Source organism: Zingiber officinale, chromosome 2A (assembly GCF_018446385.1).
Source record: "Zingiber officinale cultivar Zhangliang chromosome 2A, Zo_v1.1, whole genome shotgun sequence".
Lineage (NCBI taxonomy): Eukaryota > Viridiplantae > Streptophyta > Magnoliopsida > Zingiberales > Zingiberaceae > Zingiber > Zingiber officinale.
The window spans coordinates 160,930,127-160,946,370 of NC_055988.1; the positions used below are offsets into that span (position 1 = coordinate 160,930,127).

At 33.2% G+C, this 16,244-nt stretch overlaps 1 protein-coding gene across 1 annotated transcript in view; it reads right to left on the reverse strand.

Moving 5' to 3' along the window:
* LOC122042937 (probable inactive ATP-dependent zinc metalloprotease FTSHI 5, chloroplastic) overlaps positions 1 to 16,244 on the reverse strand; it is a 60,781-nt gene that overhangs the window by 34,249 nt on the left and 10,288 nt on the right. Inside the window, exons 3-12 of the mRNA XM_042603336.1 lie at positions 15,300 to 15,500; positions 14,866 to 15,159; positions 14,483 to 14,752; positions 13,773 to 13,862; positions 13,532 to 13,663; positions 11,631 to 11,804; positions 9,477 to 9,598; positions 2,309 to 2,510; positions 1,076 to 1,204; positions 278 to 460 (exon numbers count right to left, since the gene is read on the reverse strand). Coding sequence (XP_042459270.1) covers positions 278 to 460; positions 1,076 to 1,204; positions 2,309 to 2,510; positions 9,477 to 9,598; positions 11,631 to 11,804; positions 13,532 to 13,663; positions 13,773 to 13,862; positions 14,483 to 14,752; positions 14,866 to 15,159; positions 15,300 to 15,500 — 1,797 coding nt within the window. The remainder of the gene's footprint in view (positions 1 to 277; positions 461 to 1,075; positions 1,205 to 2,308; positions 2,511 to 9,476; positions 9,599 to 11,630; positions 11,805 to 13,531; positions 13,664 to 13,772; positions 13,863 to 14,482; positions 14,753 to 14,865; positions 15,160 to 15,299; positions 15,501 to 16,244) is intronic.

Consider the following 16,244-nt stretch of genomic DNA (forward strand, 5'->3'; position numbering starts at 1 on the left):
TTCTAAAGATGATTCAAATTCATGGAAACACAATCTCTTACCCATCGATTACATCAACAATTAAAGTACTCAATTCATAATTTAAAAACAAAATCATAAAGCATACCACCAGCTATTATTAAAAAATAGCTCAAGTTATTAGATGATTCAGTGAAACTAGAATTCAAATAAGGCCATGAATAATGTCCAAAAGAGAAATAGGAAAATATGTTGAAACCACACATAAGTATTGATCAAATAAGAAAGAAACATGGCATATTATGGCAGAGTTGCTTACATCAAGTGGAGGGCTATATAACTCGATGCCATTACTTATCTGACCATAAGGTTCCATTAAATCAACAACTGATTCCATATCCTCCTTTGTCAATGTCAATCCTAAATGATCAACTAGAGATTTGCTTATCCTTCTAAAACCTGTTGTCAGTCTCAACCATGTAGGAACAAATTCACTCAAGCTCTGTAAAAAATGTGGAAAAAAAACTGTCATTAACAAGATAACCTAGAAAATTAAATAAGTGATGGGTTAAAGGTGGCATCCACATGTTAAGCTTGAAATTTACCAAGACATGTATCATGATAGTAAATAATAGATGGCAAGCATAGTTTAGGAAATAATTTATAACAAATTGATGTAGCCATGTGATGGTATCATTGTGAAAGAGAGGCTGCCAGCTACTACACCTTGCACTTCCCACATCCTATTGATATTCCTTGGTTAATTTTGATAATTATTTTTTTCTTATTACTTCAATTTTCTCTGTCAACATCTGTAATGTCAGTTGTCCACATGCTCTTCCTACTCATTATTGAATCAATTTTCTTTGTTGTTATATTGAGCTTATGAATTTTACCATGCATTTACTTCTTCTATGTGACTGTAGCCTTATTTTAACGTTCTTATTGTTTTTTGGATTATTGAATTCTGCTCATACAATTTGGATTTCTTATTAGTAAATCTTAACAGGATCCATCACAGAAATTAGATAGTCAGATGTTACAATATTCTAAATTTGCTAAAAGAACATTTTGCCTGCAAGATATTACAAATAAGAGTTACAAAATTGTTACATACCGCAAACCAACTACAATAGGATATCAGCTCATCAGCATCAAGAACTTTGTTGCGGAATGCACTAGCTTCAAGTGCTAAAGGCACAAGCTTCAATTCTGTTGGCCTTAGCAAAGCAGTCTTCTCAGCAACCTGAAAATGGAAGTTCATGCAAATTAAATCCTTTACCTTCAAAACACAAAAAATACCATATGATTGCAGAAATGATGCTTATATGTGAAAAATCAAAGTTTCTCTGCAATTTAGTGAGAATTTAAAGGATGTTACAAAAGACAATCATTGAAGTGTTTGATAGAGAGTACCAAAAGTAAAAATAAGAAGCATTCATATTTTCTTAATATTAATTAAGTGCCGAAGATCGTCTGTCTTTGTGTGGAAGGTTTACAAGTAACCTTTTAGCTTTGTGATCTAATATTCACTGGTCAAGAAACAAAGTGGTATCACTCAAGTAATGGTCAAGGACAGGTTGACAATTTTATGCATCATATCACATATGATCAAGCAGAAAATTTGGTCAAGAACACAAATACAATACACCAAGTAAAAGATAATAAAAGCAGGGACTCAATTAAGCAAAACAAAATAGCATACCATGCCTGAAAAAAATAGTAATAAACAAACTTACTCATGAAATACAATAAAAATTGAATAATTATAGATGCATAGGAAAATGGTTCAATGTGAAATTCAAAATTGTGCTATGTAACAGACATTTGAATAATTATAGATGTGGAAGAGATAGCAACAAATCAGGTTAACAGAAAGTAACAATGTTGAGACAGAAACAAATATTTAGCATGACAATCCTTGACCTACAGGCCGTGGTGTGAAGCATCATTTGATAGACAGACTTATGGAAAGAGGATAAAGAAGTTGACTCAAACATGATATAATGCTTCCTTCAAAGGAGAAAAGGGAACCAGTACTTGAAGCAATGAGCATGTCAAGACCTTCTGGTACTAAATTAAATTACTGATATGTCAAAGTTCAATATCCAAGAGATCACGTTCGCAAGGGCATTGAGACATTCAGTAAAGGTCTGGGGCACTGAAACAAGTATTCAAGTTCACAAAAAACATCTATAGAAATCTTATGAAAAATAAAATGCATATGAAAATGAAATTACTCTTCCAAAACCATATTCAGCAAAAAGTCATTCTTCAATTATTTTATAACAAAGAAATAGAATTAACAAGAGGAACTGAGAAACTATGCATGAGGGTTTATGTAATTAACCTTCTTCCAGTCAACAAAATCAATAAGCTCATCATCCATAGTATCTTTAGCAGCAAAACATAATATTTTTTCCCTTTCCATCTGAGTTGGCCGTTGAAGTTGTAGCACCCTATCCATACGTCCAGGCCTTCGCAAAGCCTCATCAATTTTATTAAGTTTGGTAGTCGTGGCTATTAGAACAACTCCATCTTGCTTTTCAAAGCTGCAAATTGTATTGCATATTAAGGAAATTTGTTGGAAATTTAATTGTTAATAATATCGAAATAAAAAGGTTATGATGAACAATTATGTGAACTTGGCAAAATCCTCCTGCATGAATGCTCTACCTAACCAGTCTTCCAACATGGCCTAGTGTTTAATAAGTTTTCTAACTTCATGTTTACATGCTAATGACAATAATCTGGCACTAACAAATGAAAATAATGAAATTAATGTTGCATCTTGGGATTAAATCAATTAGAATGATGTATCTAGCTAGTGATTATATTTATTAGGAACATGTATCTAATATTAGATTGATTAGTAAGGGAAGGTTTCTCTTATTTATACTTTATATGGCTACGTCTATTTAAAGACTTAGTGCGTTGAATAGAATATGCTTATGTTAAAATAAATGATTTGATGTGTTCTAGTGCACTTGATGTTTGAATCACCTTGTAACAAAAGTCAACGTGTGCAGTATCCAATGAATAATCTGCAATCCTAGTTTCCTCTTTTAACCCTTGTCTCAACTAGTGTCAAAGCGATATTAAGCCTTCCCCACTGCCCGTGATTGCCCTTCCTCTCTGCAGCTGTGCACAATCTTCTCTCTTTACTGCCACCCCTCTTTTATATATTGCATTTCACATATATCGAGCTTAACATTTGCTTCGAATCTCATTTACCAAAACAAGCATGCATCATGGTAACTTATCTTGGATATGCCTAGTGAATTCATACATAACTAGTGTAAAAAAATAGATTCGCAGTTGATCCTTGATGTAATCTTATTTTTAAAGGAAACACTCGCGTTAATCCACCTGGAATCTTCACTCTTATCATTATATCATCATACATATCCTTAATTCTCTCAATATACACTATGCTAACACCTTTCTCTTCTAGAATTATCCATATAATTTCTCTCAAGACTCTATCATAAATTTTCTCTAGGTTAAAATGAATATTAGGTATAAGTCTTGCTTCTATTCTCAATACTCTTCAATCAAATGTTTAAGAAGATGCATAGCTTCTGTCGTAAGCATGAATCCAAATTAATTCAAATCACCTTGGTTTGTTTCCTTAATTGTTTTTTATCGCTTTTTCTCAAAATTTCATAGTATCGCTCGTCAGCTTAGTGTCTTTAATTCGCACAATTTTATACGTCTCTTTTGTTTTTATACAAGGCACTAAAGTATTTAATCTCCATTGATCCAACATTTTCTTCATTTTCAATATCAGGTTGAATATTTTCGTAAGTCATTTAATACCCTACTTCCCTACTTCCATATCTCTATTGGAATATCATCAAATACAATTGTTTTTCCATTTTTCATCCCATTTAACACTAGTTCTACTTCTAAAAATTGAATTCTTCAATAAAAATTTAAATTGCTATGCTTCTCCAACTTACTTAAATTTCCTAAACTAAGTTGGCCATCTAATCATTCACTAAAAAGTTGATAAAAATACTTTTTTCATCACTCCTTTACTTTCTCCTACTTCACTAGTACCCTATTAGATTCATCTATAATCTATCCTATTTGGGTAAGGTTCCTTGTTTTTTATTGGCTTTACTCACTTCTTTCGTGGCCTCCTTCTGAGCTATGTATACTTTCTAAAGTTATCTTTGTTCTTAAAAGTGTAACAGTGACTTATAAGTTGTTCTTTTTTCCTTTAATTTCTCTTGTACTTCCTCTTCCACCACCAAGATTCTATATTTGGTAGTGTGTCATTTTGGCTCACTAAATATGCTCTTGGCTATTGTTTTTAAATTTGGTGTCATCTTATCCCATATTAAATTTGAACTGCCATATAACATTCTTCTAATACTGATGCTTCTATCCTTTCCTTAAAGATACTTTGTTTTCTCTCTTTTAACTTCCATCATATAATCCTAGGAGCCATGCACATTTTTCTTCTACTGATATTATATTTAAAGTGCATATCTGATACCACTAACCTATGTTTGGTGGTTAAGTTTTCTCTAGGGATAGCCTTGCAACCTTTACAAATTTTTCTATCTTTCCACCTAACCATAAGAAAGTCAATTTGCGACTTATTGTTCCCACTTTTAAAAGTAACTAAGTGTTCTTCTCTCTTCTTAAAATATGTATTAACTATTATAAGTTTGTATGCTAACACAAAATCCAATATAATTTTTCTTTATTTTTTGTTCCAAGATTATATAGCTCTCATACACCCTATCATATTTCACATTTTTTACTCGTATATATCCATTTAAATCCCCAATTAAAATCATCTTATTTGTCAGAATTTTTTATACTATATTCTCTAGGTCTTCTCAGAACTTACATTTGACATCTTTATCTAATCCTGTATATATGTTAATTATATTAATAGTTTCTTTTACTACCACTATCTTAGTTATCATCATATTTCCCTTCCTAACTACTTTGACTACTTCATTTAACAAAATATCTGTAACAATGTCTACTCCATTTCTCATTTTACTCTTCCCTATATACTCATTTTGTCTCTTGTAAACATAAAATATTAATTCTTCTAACTAACACAAACACAAGCTATAAAAAATTAATTAAAATATACAATTGATCTTGGCATATGGGGTGTCAATGTCAGTATGATAGAAAACACATCAAAATGATAAACACAATAACACAACATAAATTACATATGCCGAGTAATATTGAAGTTTGATAATTTATCGAAATGATATGTTTTGACCAACCAGTCATATGGCCCATGACGAACCAGTCGTGGTCGGTCCCAAGCCCAGATAAAGGAGGAGGATTACGCGAGGTTACCAGCCAGCGTTAAACTATGACAAATTTTCAATGAATGAATCCATTAAACTATTGTGCTAATGTTAGGTTATTCCTCGGAAGGAATGCGTTGCAGGGTCTAACTGTAACGTCTCAACAAAGACCGCTATATCTCCAGAACTCGGATATAGTGCTAAATATATAACAGTTCGTGTTGGAACCCGGAATATAGGAAACCTCATTAGTAAAGCAATAGAGGTAGTACATACGATAATTAGGAGAAAAATTAGTATTTTGTGTATACAATAGACAAAATGGATAGTCGAGAAGTCAAAGATGATGGACAACTCAGATTTTAAATTATGGTACACCGGAAAGAATAAAATAAGAAATGGTGTAGATATTTTTTTCGTAGATAGTTCGTTAAAGGATAAAGCTGTAGGAGTAGTTAGAAAAGATGATAGAATTATAGCTCTAAAGATGTCAGTAGTGAAAGAAACTATGAACGTAATAAGCATATATGCACCTCAAGTAGGATTAGATGAAAATATCAAATCAAGATTTTGGGACGACCTAGATGAAGCATATATGAACGTAATTAGCATATATAGTCAAATGAAATGATTTTAATAGAAGGTGATCTAAATGGGCATGTCGAAATAAAAAATAAAGAATATAAGAGGTATCATAGGGATTATGGATTTGGAATAAGAAATAAAGAAGGAAAAACTATATTGGATTTTGCAATAGCATATGACCTTATATTAACTAATATGTTTTTTAAGGAAAAAAACACTAGATCACGTTCAAAAGTGGGAATAATAAATCATAAATGGACATTTTTATGGTTATAAAGAGGGATAAAAAAAATTATAAATACTACAATGTCATCCTTGAAAAAAACTTAACTGCCCAACATACGACAGTAGTGTTGGATGTATACCTTAATCATAGTATCAATAGAAGAAAAATATACACAACTGCTAAAATTAAGTGGTGGAAGTTAAAGGATGTGAAGTAAAATATATTTAAGGAGAAGGTAGGAGTACAAGCATTATGTAAAATATACAATGACTCTAATACGACATGGGATAAGATAGTACGAAAGTTAAAAATAGTAGCCAAGAATATACTTGGTGAAAAAAGAGGCATGCACCACTAAGGAATTTTAGTGGTGGAATGAGAAAGTGAAGGAAAAATGAACAACCTATAAGAAATTATATATTTGTAAGACCGAGGAATATTAAAAAATATACAATAGTCAAAAAAAAAAAAAAAAAAAAAAAAAAGGCTAAGAAAGAAGCTAAAAATGCAGTGAATAAAGCAAAGAATGAAACTTTTGAATTGTTATATAGAAAATTGTATTAAAAAAAGAAAAGAGGCATTTATAAAATAGCTAAAGTGAGAGAAAAAGTTAAGAGATCTTATCTAAACAAGATGTATTTAAGATGAATGTAATAGAATATTAGTAAATAATGGAGAAATAAAAGAGTAGTAAAAGAGGTATTTTCATCAACTTTTTAATGAAGATTTAGGTGACCAACTTAACTAGGTAAAAATTTTAAATTTTTATCATAGAATTCAAACATCAAAAGTAGAACAAGTTTTAAATGGGATACAAAATGGAAAAGTAGTTGGACCAAATGATATTTCGATAGAGTTATGGAAGTGTCTAGGGAAACAAGGTATTGAATGACTTACAAAATTATTTAACATGATATTGAAAACGAAAAAAAATGTTTACTCAATAAAGGGTAAGTACTCTAGTTCCCTTATATAAAAATAAGAGAGACATATAAAATTGTACAAACTATAAGGGTATTAAACTAATGAGTCATACATGAAACTTTAAGAAAGAGTAATAGAAAAAAGATTAAGGAAAAAGACTGGTGATTGAAAATCAATTTGGATTCATACCTAAAAGGTTGACAATAGAAGTTATACATCTTACAACTAATTGAAAAGTATCGGAAGCAAAAACAAGATCTACACATAATATTCATTGACTTAGAAAAGCTTATAATAAAGTCCCAAGAGAAATTATATGAAGAATTCTAGAAAAGAGAGGTGCTAGTGTAGCGACCAGAGTAAACACTTCAGACAAAGTAACTAAAGTATTTCCAATAATAGGGTTACATCAAGGATCAACTCTCTATCTTTTTACACTAATCGACAAACTTACATTCAAAACATAATATCATGGTGCATGTTGTTTGCAGATGGCATTGTTTTGGTAGATAAGATACATGAAGGAGTAAATGCTAAATTAGAAGTTTAGTGGAAACACTAGAAGTGAAAGGTTTTAGCTTTAGTAGAGTAAAGACAGAATATATGAAATTTAAGTTTAGTAATATTAGATGTAATGAGACAATTGTTAAAATAGGAAATGACGAGTTGTCTAGAACTTAGAGTTTTAAGTATTTAGGATTATTTGCAAAACGATGAAGGGATTGAGAGAGATGTCTTATATAGAATACAAGTAGGATATTTGAAATCGAGGAAGGTGTCGAGTATTTTATATGATCGTAAAGTACCTCTGAAACTTAAAGGGAAGTTCTACAAAATGGTGGTTAAACCTGCTATGTTATATGGCATTGAATGTTAGGCTATGACTCGAGCACATGAGCAAAAGATGAGTTGAAGAGATGAGAATGTTAAGATGGATGTGTAGGCATATGAGAATGGATAGAATAAAAAATGAGAACATGAAAGAGAAAGTCTAAGTTGCATCTATTGAGGGAAAACTTCGAGACACGTTTAAGATGGTACGACGGCCAATAAATCTAGTTAGACAATATGAAACTATAACAAATATGCATGCACATCAAACGAGAAAGAGAAAGACCAAAAAAAAAGACTTAGCTATCAATAAATTTATTTAATTATAGATAATAATATAGTAGGGGGATAGAGTCTAATGACGTAGAAGGATTCATATAGCCCACCCCACCTAGTGGGATAAGCCTTAATTATTATTGTATATGTTTTGATTGTCATGCAACAAGGTACAAGATTTCAAACTATGATTATAAGAATAAGAAGAGATTTTAAATGGATAGAAATAGAAAATTGAGGCACCTATAGCATAATGGATCTCAACTTATCATCTCTTTTGTGTCTTTTGTAGGTCTACTATTTCAATGTAATGAATTGACTATTTTGGTCTAAAAATCTTTAATCATATTTTATATCTCAAATATAATACACTAACACAAAGAAGATACAAACATAATAAAAATCTTTACAAATAAATCTTTGACTTGTAGAATACATTTAGAAAGAGAAATATGTAATGTTGTAGATTATATATAAAAATTAGGGAAATTTCATGAGAAATATAAAATCCATTTACAAAGGCAAATTCTGTAATTTTGCAAGATCGCAGCTTTCATTTAGATTGAACATAGTTCTTGTCTCTGCATTTTGGGTACACAAATATTTTATATTAATAAATTATATGATAGAGGCAAATTTTTGAGTTAGTAATATGGGAGTCACATGCTTATAATTTCTATATTATTTAAATTTACTTATTCCTAAGTTTCTTGGCTTAGGAGTTCATACAAGGAGACTCGCATGAAACTTTTGCGATGATGCAAGATGTTCAAAAATTTCAGTGCAGTGTGATTGTCAATCTCTTGTGTGATTGTTTGGGAAACCCAAGATGTGATTTGCCTAGGACCTCAATCTCCTGCTTTCACTTCTTTCTTAAAGCTAGGACCACCTTACTGTGACCCTACTGTTAAATACTTGAGTTTCATGTAAGACGTAAGGTTGTTGCTATAAAAAATATTATGCAACAGTTAGTGTCAAGAAAAACCTCTTAGGGGTGGCAAGGGCATGTTATTTCAAGATTTCATCGTAGCAAAGTAGGTAGTTAAGAAAAAAGCACTAGATTACCATACAAGTTGTGATCATCAACATGCCTCTTATGCTAATAGAATAACAGACAACAGTTGATAAATCCAAACGGTAAGGATAAAACAATTTAACAAAAGACCAATTAAGGTAAGAATTCTTTAAAAAATCATTCATCAAAGAAAACCATGGTTGCCATTTCACCCAATTCAAATATGTTAAGTGCCCTTATCAATATTAGGAAAAGGACAATTTACTAACTCTATCAACACAGAATTTGCTGGAATAAGTCATGTGAAGGATAGACAAGGTGAAGAAATTAGGCTTCCACAAAAAATGTACAGAACACAAAGGATGACTGTTACCCATCCAACTCAACTAAAAGTTGGTTAATAAATGCTTCATGGTCTTGCTTTTGCGTGTGAATAAATTTGCCTCTAACACCAGCAAATTGGTCAAAGTCCTCCACAAAAATAATGACCGGTGCCTATAGAACAGAAGCCAATCAGCGTCACAGATGAAAAGCTAAGCAAGTTTTAGAGCACGAAAAAGTTAATTACAACCTTAAGAAACTAAAAAACAATACATCTTAAGCTAAAAATGTTATGCCAAAGGTCTGTATTGAGAAACACTGAGGCTAAGGTAATTAAGAAAAAACACACACAATTGAATCCATAATTGCATAAGAGCTTCTCATGAGCATATAACAAAGATATTTAATAATGTACAAAACACGAGTATAATAAGATTATAAAATGTGAAACCAGATTATGCCTTTCCGAAACCAACCAGCATATCAGCAATATTCTAAAAATCGGCCTAGGCGCCGTCGCCTAGGTGCTGCCTAGGCGCTAGGCGCCAACTAGCCGCACCAAAAACATGCTAATCGGTCAGCCTAGGCGGCCTTAGCACCTAGGCGGGATTAGGTGGCCCTAGGTGCCGACTAATCGGTCGAATCGTCTAGGCACTGTGAAAATAGTGTAGGATTTTCACGATTTCTTTTAGTTTAGGCCTTTAAATTTAAAATCCTATTAAAAAAACTGAAATATAACCTTTTTTATGTTGAGCTTAAGTTTTATAAGCCCTAAACTTTGGTCCAGCAAGAAAATCGATTTGTTGGCTTGCCCTGACGGCTAGCACCAAACTTCATCTTCATCATAGCGAGTGAAGAAACCCACATTTTGGAGAAATCAGATAGTTAAAAGGTTGAAGACATAGATTTGCAGAAAAATTTATTGTCTGATCTTTCCTCAATTGAGTGACTTGAAAGGAATTGAATTGAAGGTTGGCTAAAGTTTAAACCTTTGGAAAAGTCATTTCATCAGACAACCCCAAAAAAGCTCTAGAGTGAGATGTTGAGGATTCAATCAAAGTCCCACATTGGAAAGATTTAGAAAAGATCATAGGTTAAAAAGATATATAATATCTCCATTAGCATGAGGCATTTTGGGTAGAACCCAAAGCAAAGTCAAAAGGATCTTGGCCCAAAGTAGACAATATCATGCTATTGTGGAGATATGTGAACATCCTTTGATCACAACGAAAGGTATCAGAGCTATAGTCCAGACCAGATGTCATGTGGGGTGGCCTTAAACGAAGTTGAGGGTTGGCCCCGAGCAGGTCAGGTTGACCGGATGCTTGCGGAGAGGCCTTGGAGCAAGTCAAGGTGACCTGATACTTGTGGGGAGGTTCAGAGAAGGTCAAGGTGACCGGATGCTCGCGAGAAAAGTCCAGAGCAGGTCAGGGTGCCCAGGTGCACGTGGGGAGACCTGGACCATGAGAGTAATTGTGATCCTTCTTTTGAGGGAAGGATTGTTAGGGATTCAATCAAAGTCCCAAATTGGAAAGATTTGAAAAATATCATGGGTTTAAAAGGATGTATAATATCTTCATTGGCATGAGGCCTTTTAGGTAGAGACCAAGAGCAAAGCCATCAGGACATATGCCCAAAGTGGACAATATAATGTCATTGTGGAGATATGTGAATATCCTTTGGTCACAACATGAGAAAACTTCATGTGGATGATTTTGCATCCGAAGTAATGATGATATTGAGTTTGTGTCCGATGAAGAACAAGTCGTTGAAAATTATGGAGAAGTAGAATAAATTTGTGATATTTTATAGTTGTGTAATTTTGAACTCATTTTAAATTTGTTGTTATTGTGTTGGAGTTATAGAATGTGATTTATTATGTCGTATATGTTGATACCGTGGAATCCGTCTAGCGACGCCTAGTCCCTGCCTCGGTGACCTAGGCGCTAGGCGCTGATTTGGCGCCCGACTAACACCTAGTGAATTTTAGAACCTTGCATATCAACAAAATACTTAACCACTCACCCATTCATGGGAATAAACAACCTTTGGCTCAAGATAATGAAAAAAATTGCATGCTAATTATGCATTAGCATAACCCAAAAAACAGCTAAGGAGGTTTGTTATGAAAAGATAACAAATTATCAATGTTATTTTATTAGTTCACGCATATATGTACTAAAGTTTAACAGAGATAGACAATAACCAGATCCCTTGCAGTGTGGAACAACTCCCTGATATTTGATGCACTTTGACCAACCCATAGTCCAGCTTCCAGATCACGGGATTTAAGCTCCACAACTGGAACCCTTGCTTCTGCAGCTATAGCTAAAGCAAGTGAAGTCTTCCCTGTACCTCTTTCACCAACAATAAGAACTCCCTGAAGCAAAATTAAGCATCTCAAGGTCATCCACTAAGAAGTTGAAACATGTAGTTGGATATGCAGACACAATACAATGTAAAGGCACATTTTCATGCAGTTAAGCAAGACCAGGATAATAAAATGTTCTAATAAAAGTTCACAAGGACGATATACGTTAGTAGTGAACAATTTTGTGCAGTCAAGCCAAATTAATTCAAGACAGATTCTGTATTATTAAGTTGGATATCTTTAAATTCAGATTAATTATTTTTATCAATCAAATGGCTTGGATCAAAATATAACCTGAATACCTGAATGTTACATGATTAATATGATCGTCCTATTTAAATTTCTACTGTCTCCGAAAAAATCATAAAAGAAACAAGGGTAATTTTCAAATGCCTCCAACCCAAAGTTTAAAATCTCGAGTCATGTTAGAGTTTTGGTCTTTGAATTGAATGATAGGGATTAGATACTTATGGTGTCAGTGACGAATTGGAAGTGGAAGGAAGAAAGAAATGAAGGGAAGGAAAAAAAAAAGATATGGCACCTATATACCTAAAGTTAGAACTTTATGTCTCACCTCAATGGTCAATCAAGTCATGCTGGAGTTTTGCTCTTTGATAGCAATGATATGGTTTCAATACCATGTCGACATTCTGACTTATGGTGTCAATGACGAATTGGAAGCGGAAGGAAATGAAGAAAAAGAAGAGATGACACCTATATTCCTATGTTTAAACTTTGCGGCCCATTTAAAATGGTACAATGTCTATATTATGTTGTATGGCACAAACTACAAATTTTCAAATTATCTTGACGTGTATTATAGCATTGTCAAGGGGTGTCAAATGTGAATATGACATCGACAAGACACGATATATGAGAAATTACCCATGTTGAATAATTTTAGCAATTTATGGGAATGATATGTTTCAACCGTGTTGCATAGCATGGTACAAGATTTCAAACTATTGGTATAATTTTGATATAGTATTATATGGACAAAAGCTATAAAATCTAAAATTATCTTGCTATGTGTCGTAGCATGCCAAGGGGTGTCAAATGTCAACATGATTGATGCAGCAACAAGAGAGATTTCATGTGTTGAATAGTTTTGATAATTTGTTAGAACAACATACATTTCAATGGTACCGCCAGGCATGAAACGAGATTTCAAATCATGCTCAAACCTTTAATTAATGTTAAAACAGCTAAAGTTTTCCATTTTGTTATCAAAATGCCACCTATGTGAGATCAAAATAATTATTTTACCCTTCTAAAGCACGAAACTTGGGGGATTTTGATATTAATCAAATGTTGTTTGATGAATTGAAGAGCTATCTTATTAATCAAATGACTGAATACAGGAAAACATTTTTCTAATCTAAAAAAAAAAAAAGAGAACAAGTATATAATAGCAATATAAGAGCCGCAATAGGAGCACAAACTGGCAACTCTTCCAAATTAGCCTAAGATAATGGACCAATAAAAAAATCATATTCAAAAACTTTTGATGACCTCAATGAAAATATTTAACCATACAAATTGCAAAGTTGAAGAGAAAGCAGAAACAACTGTTGACTGTAAAAATGGGAGTCGAAGCTCAATTACTTAGTGTGATACTTCTCATTTGTGCTTATTCAGAATCTATTGGAATGAGGTATAGCATGCAGAAGTAATCAAATGTTTCCATATAACATGAAGCAAAGTGTAAAGATAAAATATTTGAACACTGAATTTACCCTCGGAGCACGAGCTCCCTTTTCCTGGAAAGCACGGGGATTGCGCAAGCATGTTACAATGTCATTGATTTCCTCTCTCATAGATTCCACACTAGAAAAATCCTGCAAGGGTATCGGCGGATTCTTCACCCTCTGCAAAACAAGTCAACAAGAAAATGTGATGCGAGAAATAGCTTGAATTGCTATGAGACAGTACAGTGGCCTACAGCAAGCTGAGAGTTTTGCTTTAGCATATTCTCACCTTCATCTGCTCAAATGCAGAGGTTATTGGATCAACACCATCTTTCTTCCTTTTTATGTTTCTGGTTCGTGCATAATTATAGTAAGCTTTCTGTCCATGCAATAAAATAAAACATCAAAACTCCAGAATCATGTTGAATACAGGAAACAACAAGTTATAAAATACATCACTGAACACAAGGCCTTATCTGGAGTCTCTTAATAGTAAAAAAGCACGAGGTTCCTGTTATTCATGCATTTTAATTTCTCTTTTGAAATTCTACTTTAGCATGCACATTCTGAAATCCTACCAATAACAACATGTCAACATATGACTATTCTTTAACAGAATTTGGAAAAATAAGTTTAATATTTTAAAGGAAAGAATGGGCACCAATGGGTGTCTATTAAGGTGAAATGATCCAAGAACATATCACACGCCAATGGATGAGTTATCCTTAGGATGTATTCTCTATTCCTCTGTATGCTAAATTAAACTCTCTGATGGCTAAAAAAAACTTGAAAAATCTTACTACAAGTAGTATGAGACATCTAAAGATAAAGAGCTAACAAACATCAATTTTAGCATCCTAATTCCATAAGAAAATGGTAAGAATGGATGCACTAAGAACAGAATTATCAAACATAACATCCAGAAGGTCGAAGAAGCAACATGTACAATCTGGAAATATAGAATTACGAAGTAGAAGAAAGAAATGCCAAAAGATATACCACTCTACGAAGTTTCTTCAAGTTAGGGTCTCTACGTAATGGCCCATATCCAAGAAACCTTGGTATTTTCCTCTTCAAAAAGAAAAATACATTAAACAAAAGATATCCAAATACGGCACTTCTGATCAAAAACCAAAAGTACCACCAAATATTATTCACTGCTCTAGCTCTGTGATTTATCTCCGCTTCCGACTGCCATTTAAGGTACCATGTATCACCAACAGCTTGATAACTTTCTTCCGGCCAGGCCATGCCTAAACTCATTCTCACCTAAAAGAAGAATGCAAATATGTAGTTCATTGCATCCCCATGCATAGATCAACGTAAATGATTATTGTGGTCAACAGATTAAATATTTTTGAAAATAATTATACAAGTGTTACCTGTCTTGGAATGATAAACTCAATAAGAGGAAAGCCCATGATGATCATTAGATCATCGATTATATTTCTTGTATTTGTGTAAGCTCGTTCTCTTATATAGCCTAAAATGGGTGACTTCCATAAACCAACTAGACACTGGGAGGAAAGCTTTATTAATAGAAGAAACTGCTGTCGGATGTCCAACTCTGAGAATGGGATCCACATCAACTGAACAGCAGTTGGAATTCCAGAAGCGAGCATTTTCACATAAAGACCATCAAAACCTCCAGACTCTTCAAAAAGTAAATCAAACTCCTGCACTAAGTCACTGATAGTACTTCAGAAAAAAAACAAACAACATAACCATACAAAAATACTTTTGCTACTTATGCAAGACACAGTTACCTGAATAAAAAGGCAAAAAAACACACAAATTACAAGAACGCATGACTAACCTTGAGGTCAACAAAATAGACTCTATCTTCGGCTTTCAGTGTAAGATACATGACACTGCAATCATGTCGAATTTGAGCTCTTTTAATCAAATTCTTAGAAATAGCAAAAGGAACGGCCACAGGATCCATTTCCCACCTATTCCTTTCCTCATTATACCATGTTTTTGTCATCAATCTCTCACGGTCTACGATGATACGGCCCTAAAAACAAGTTAGAAATATAAATAAGATAACAACACTATCAAATAAAAGTACAAATATTCCATATATTATCCAAAAATAAATGGTACTAAGGGATCATGTCATCAAAGTAAAGCAGCCAACAAACACATTTATTGCGAAAAGGGAGAAAAAGAATAACTAAAAGTGTTCTAATTAGTGAAGCACAATGATGATTATGAAGTTGTTTGAGAGAAAAAATTATCAAATGCATTTAACGGATATAGAAGTGATTTTCCTACTCTATTATCTTCCTTATCAATTTTATAGGAGATTTGTTCTTGTCTTGAGTGGATCTCTAGGATTCTTCATTCTTCTGATGCATCTTGTCATTGTCTTGGTGTTGGGAGCACAACTTTTAGCCAGAGTTTTGATATATGACTAAAGTTAAAATTAGGTTTGTTATGATCTAACAAATTGATGTAAAGGGTACAAGAGTAGTTAAAAAACCTAGTGAGTGAAACTACGCAGTTGAAAAAACCTAGTGAGTGAAGTTATGCATCTGAAGTCCTGATTGGGAATCAGGCATTAGTTGAGTTTTGGTTGGGAACCAAGCAAGGAAAATCCTAGCCGAGAGCTAGGTGAATGAAGTCCAAGTGGAGTAAGCTGGGAGCTGAAGCTGGGTAGATGAAGTCCAGGTGGAGTAAGTTGGGAGCTGAAGCTTAGCGGATAAAGTCTAGGTGGAGTAAGCTCGGAGTTGAAGCTTGGCGGATAAGACCAAGTGGA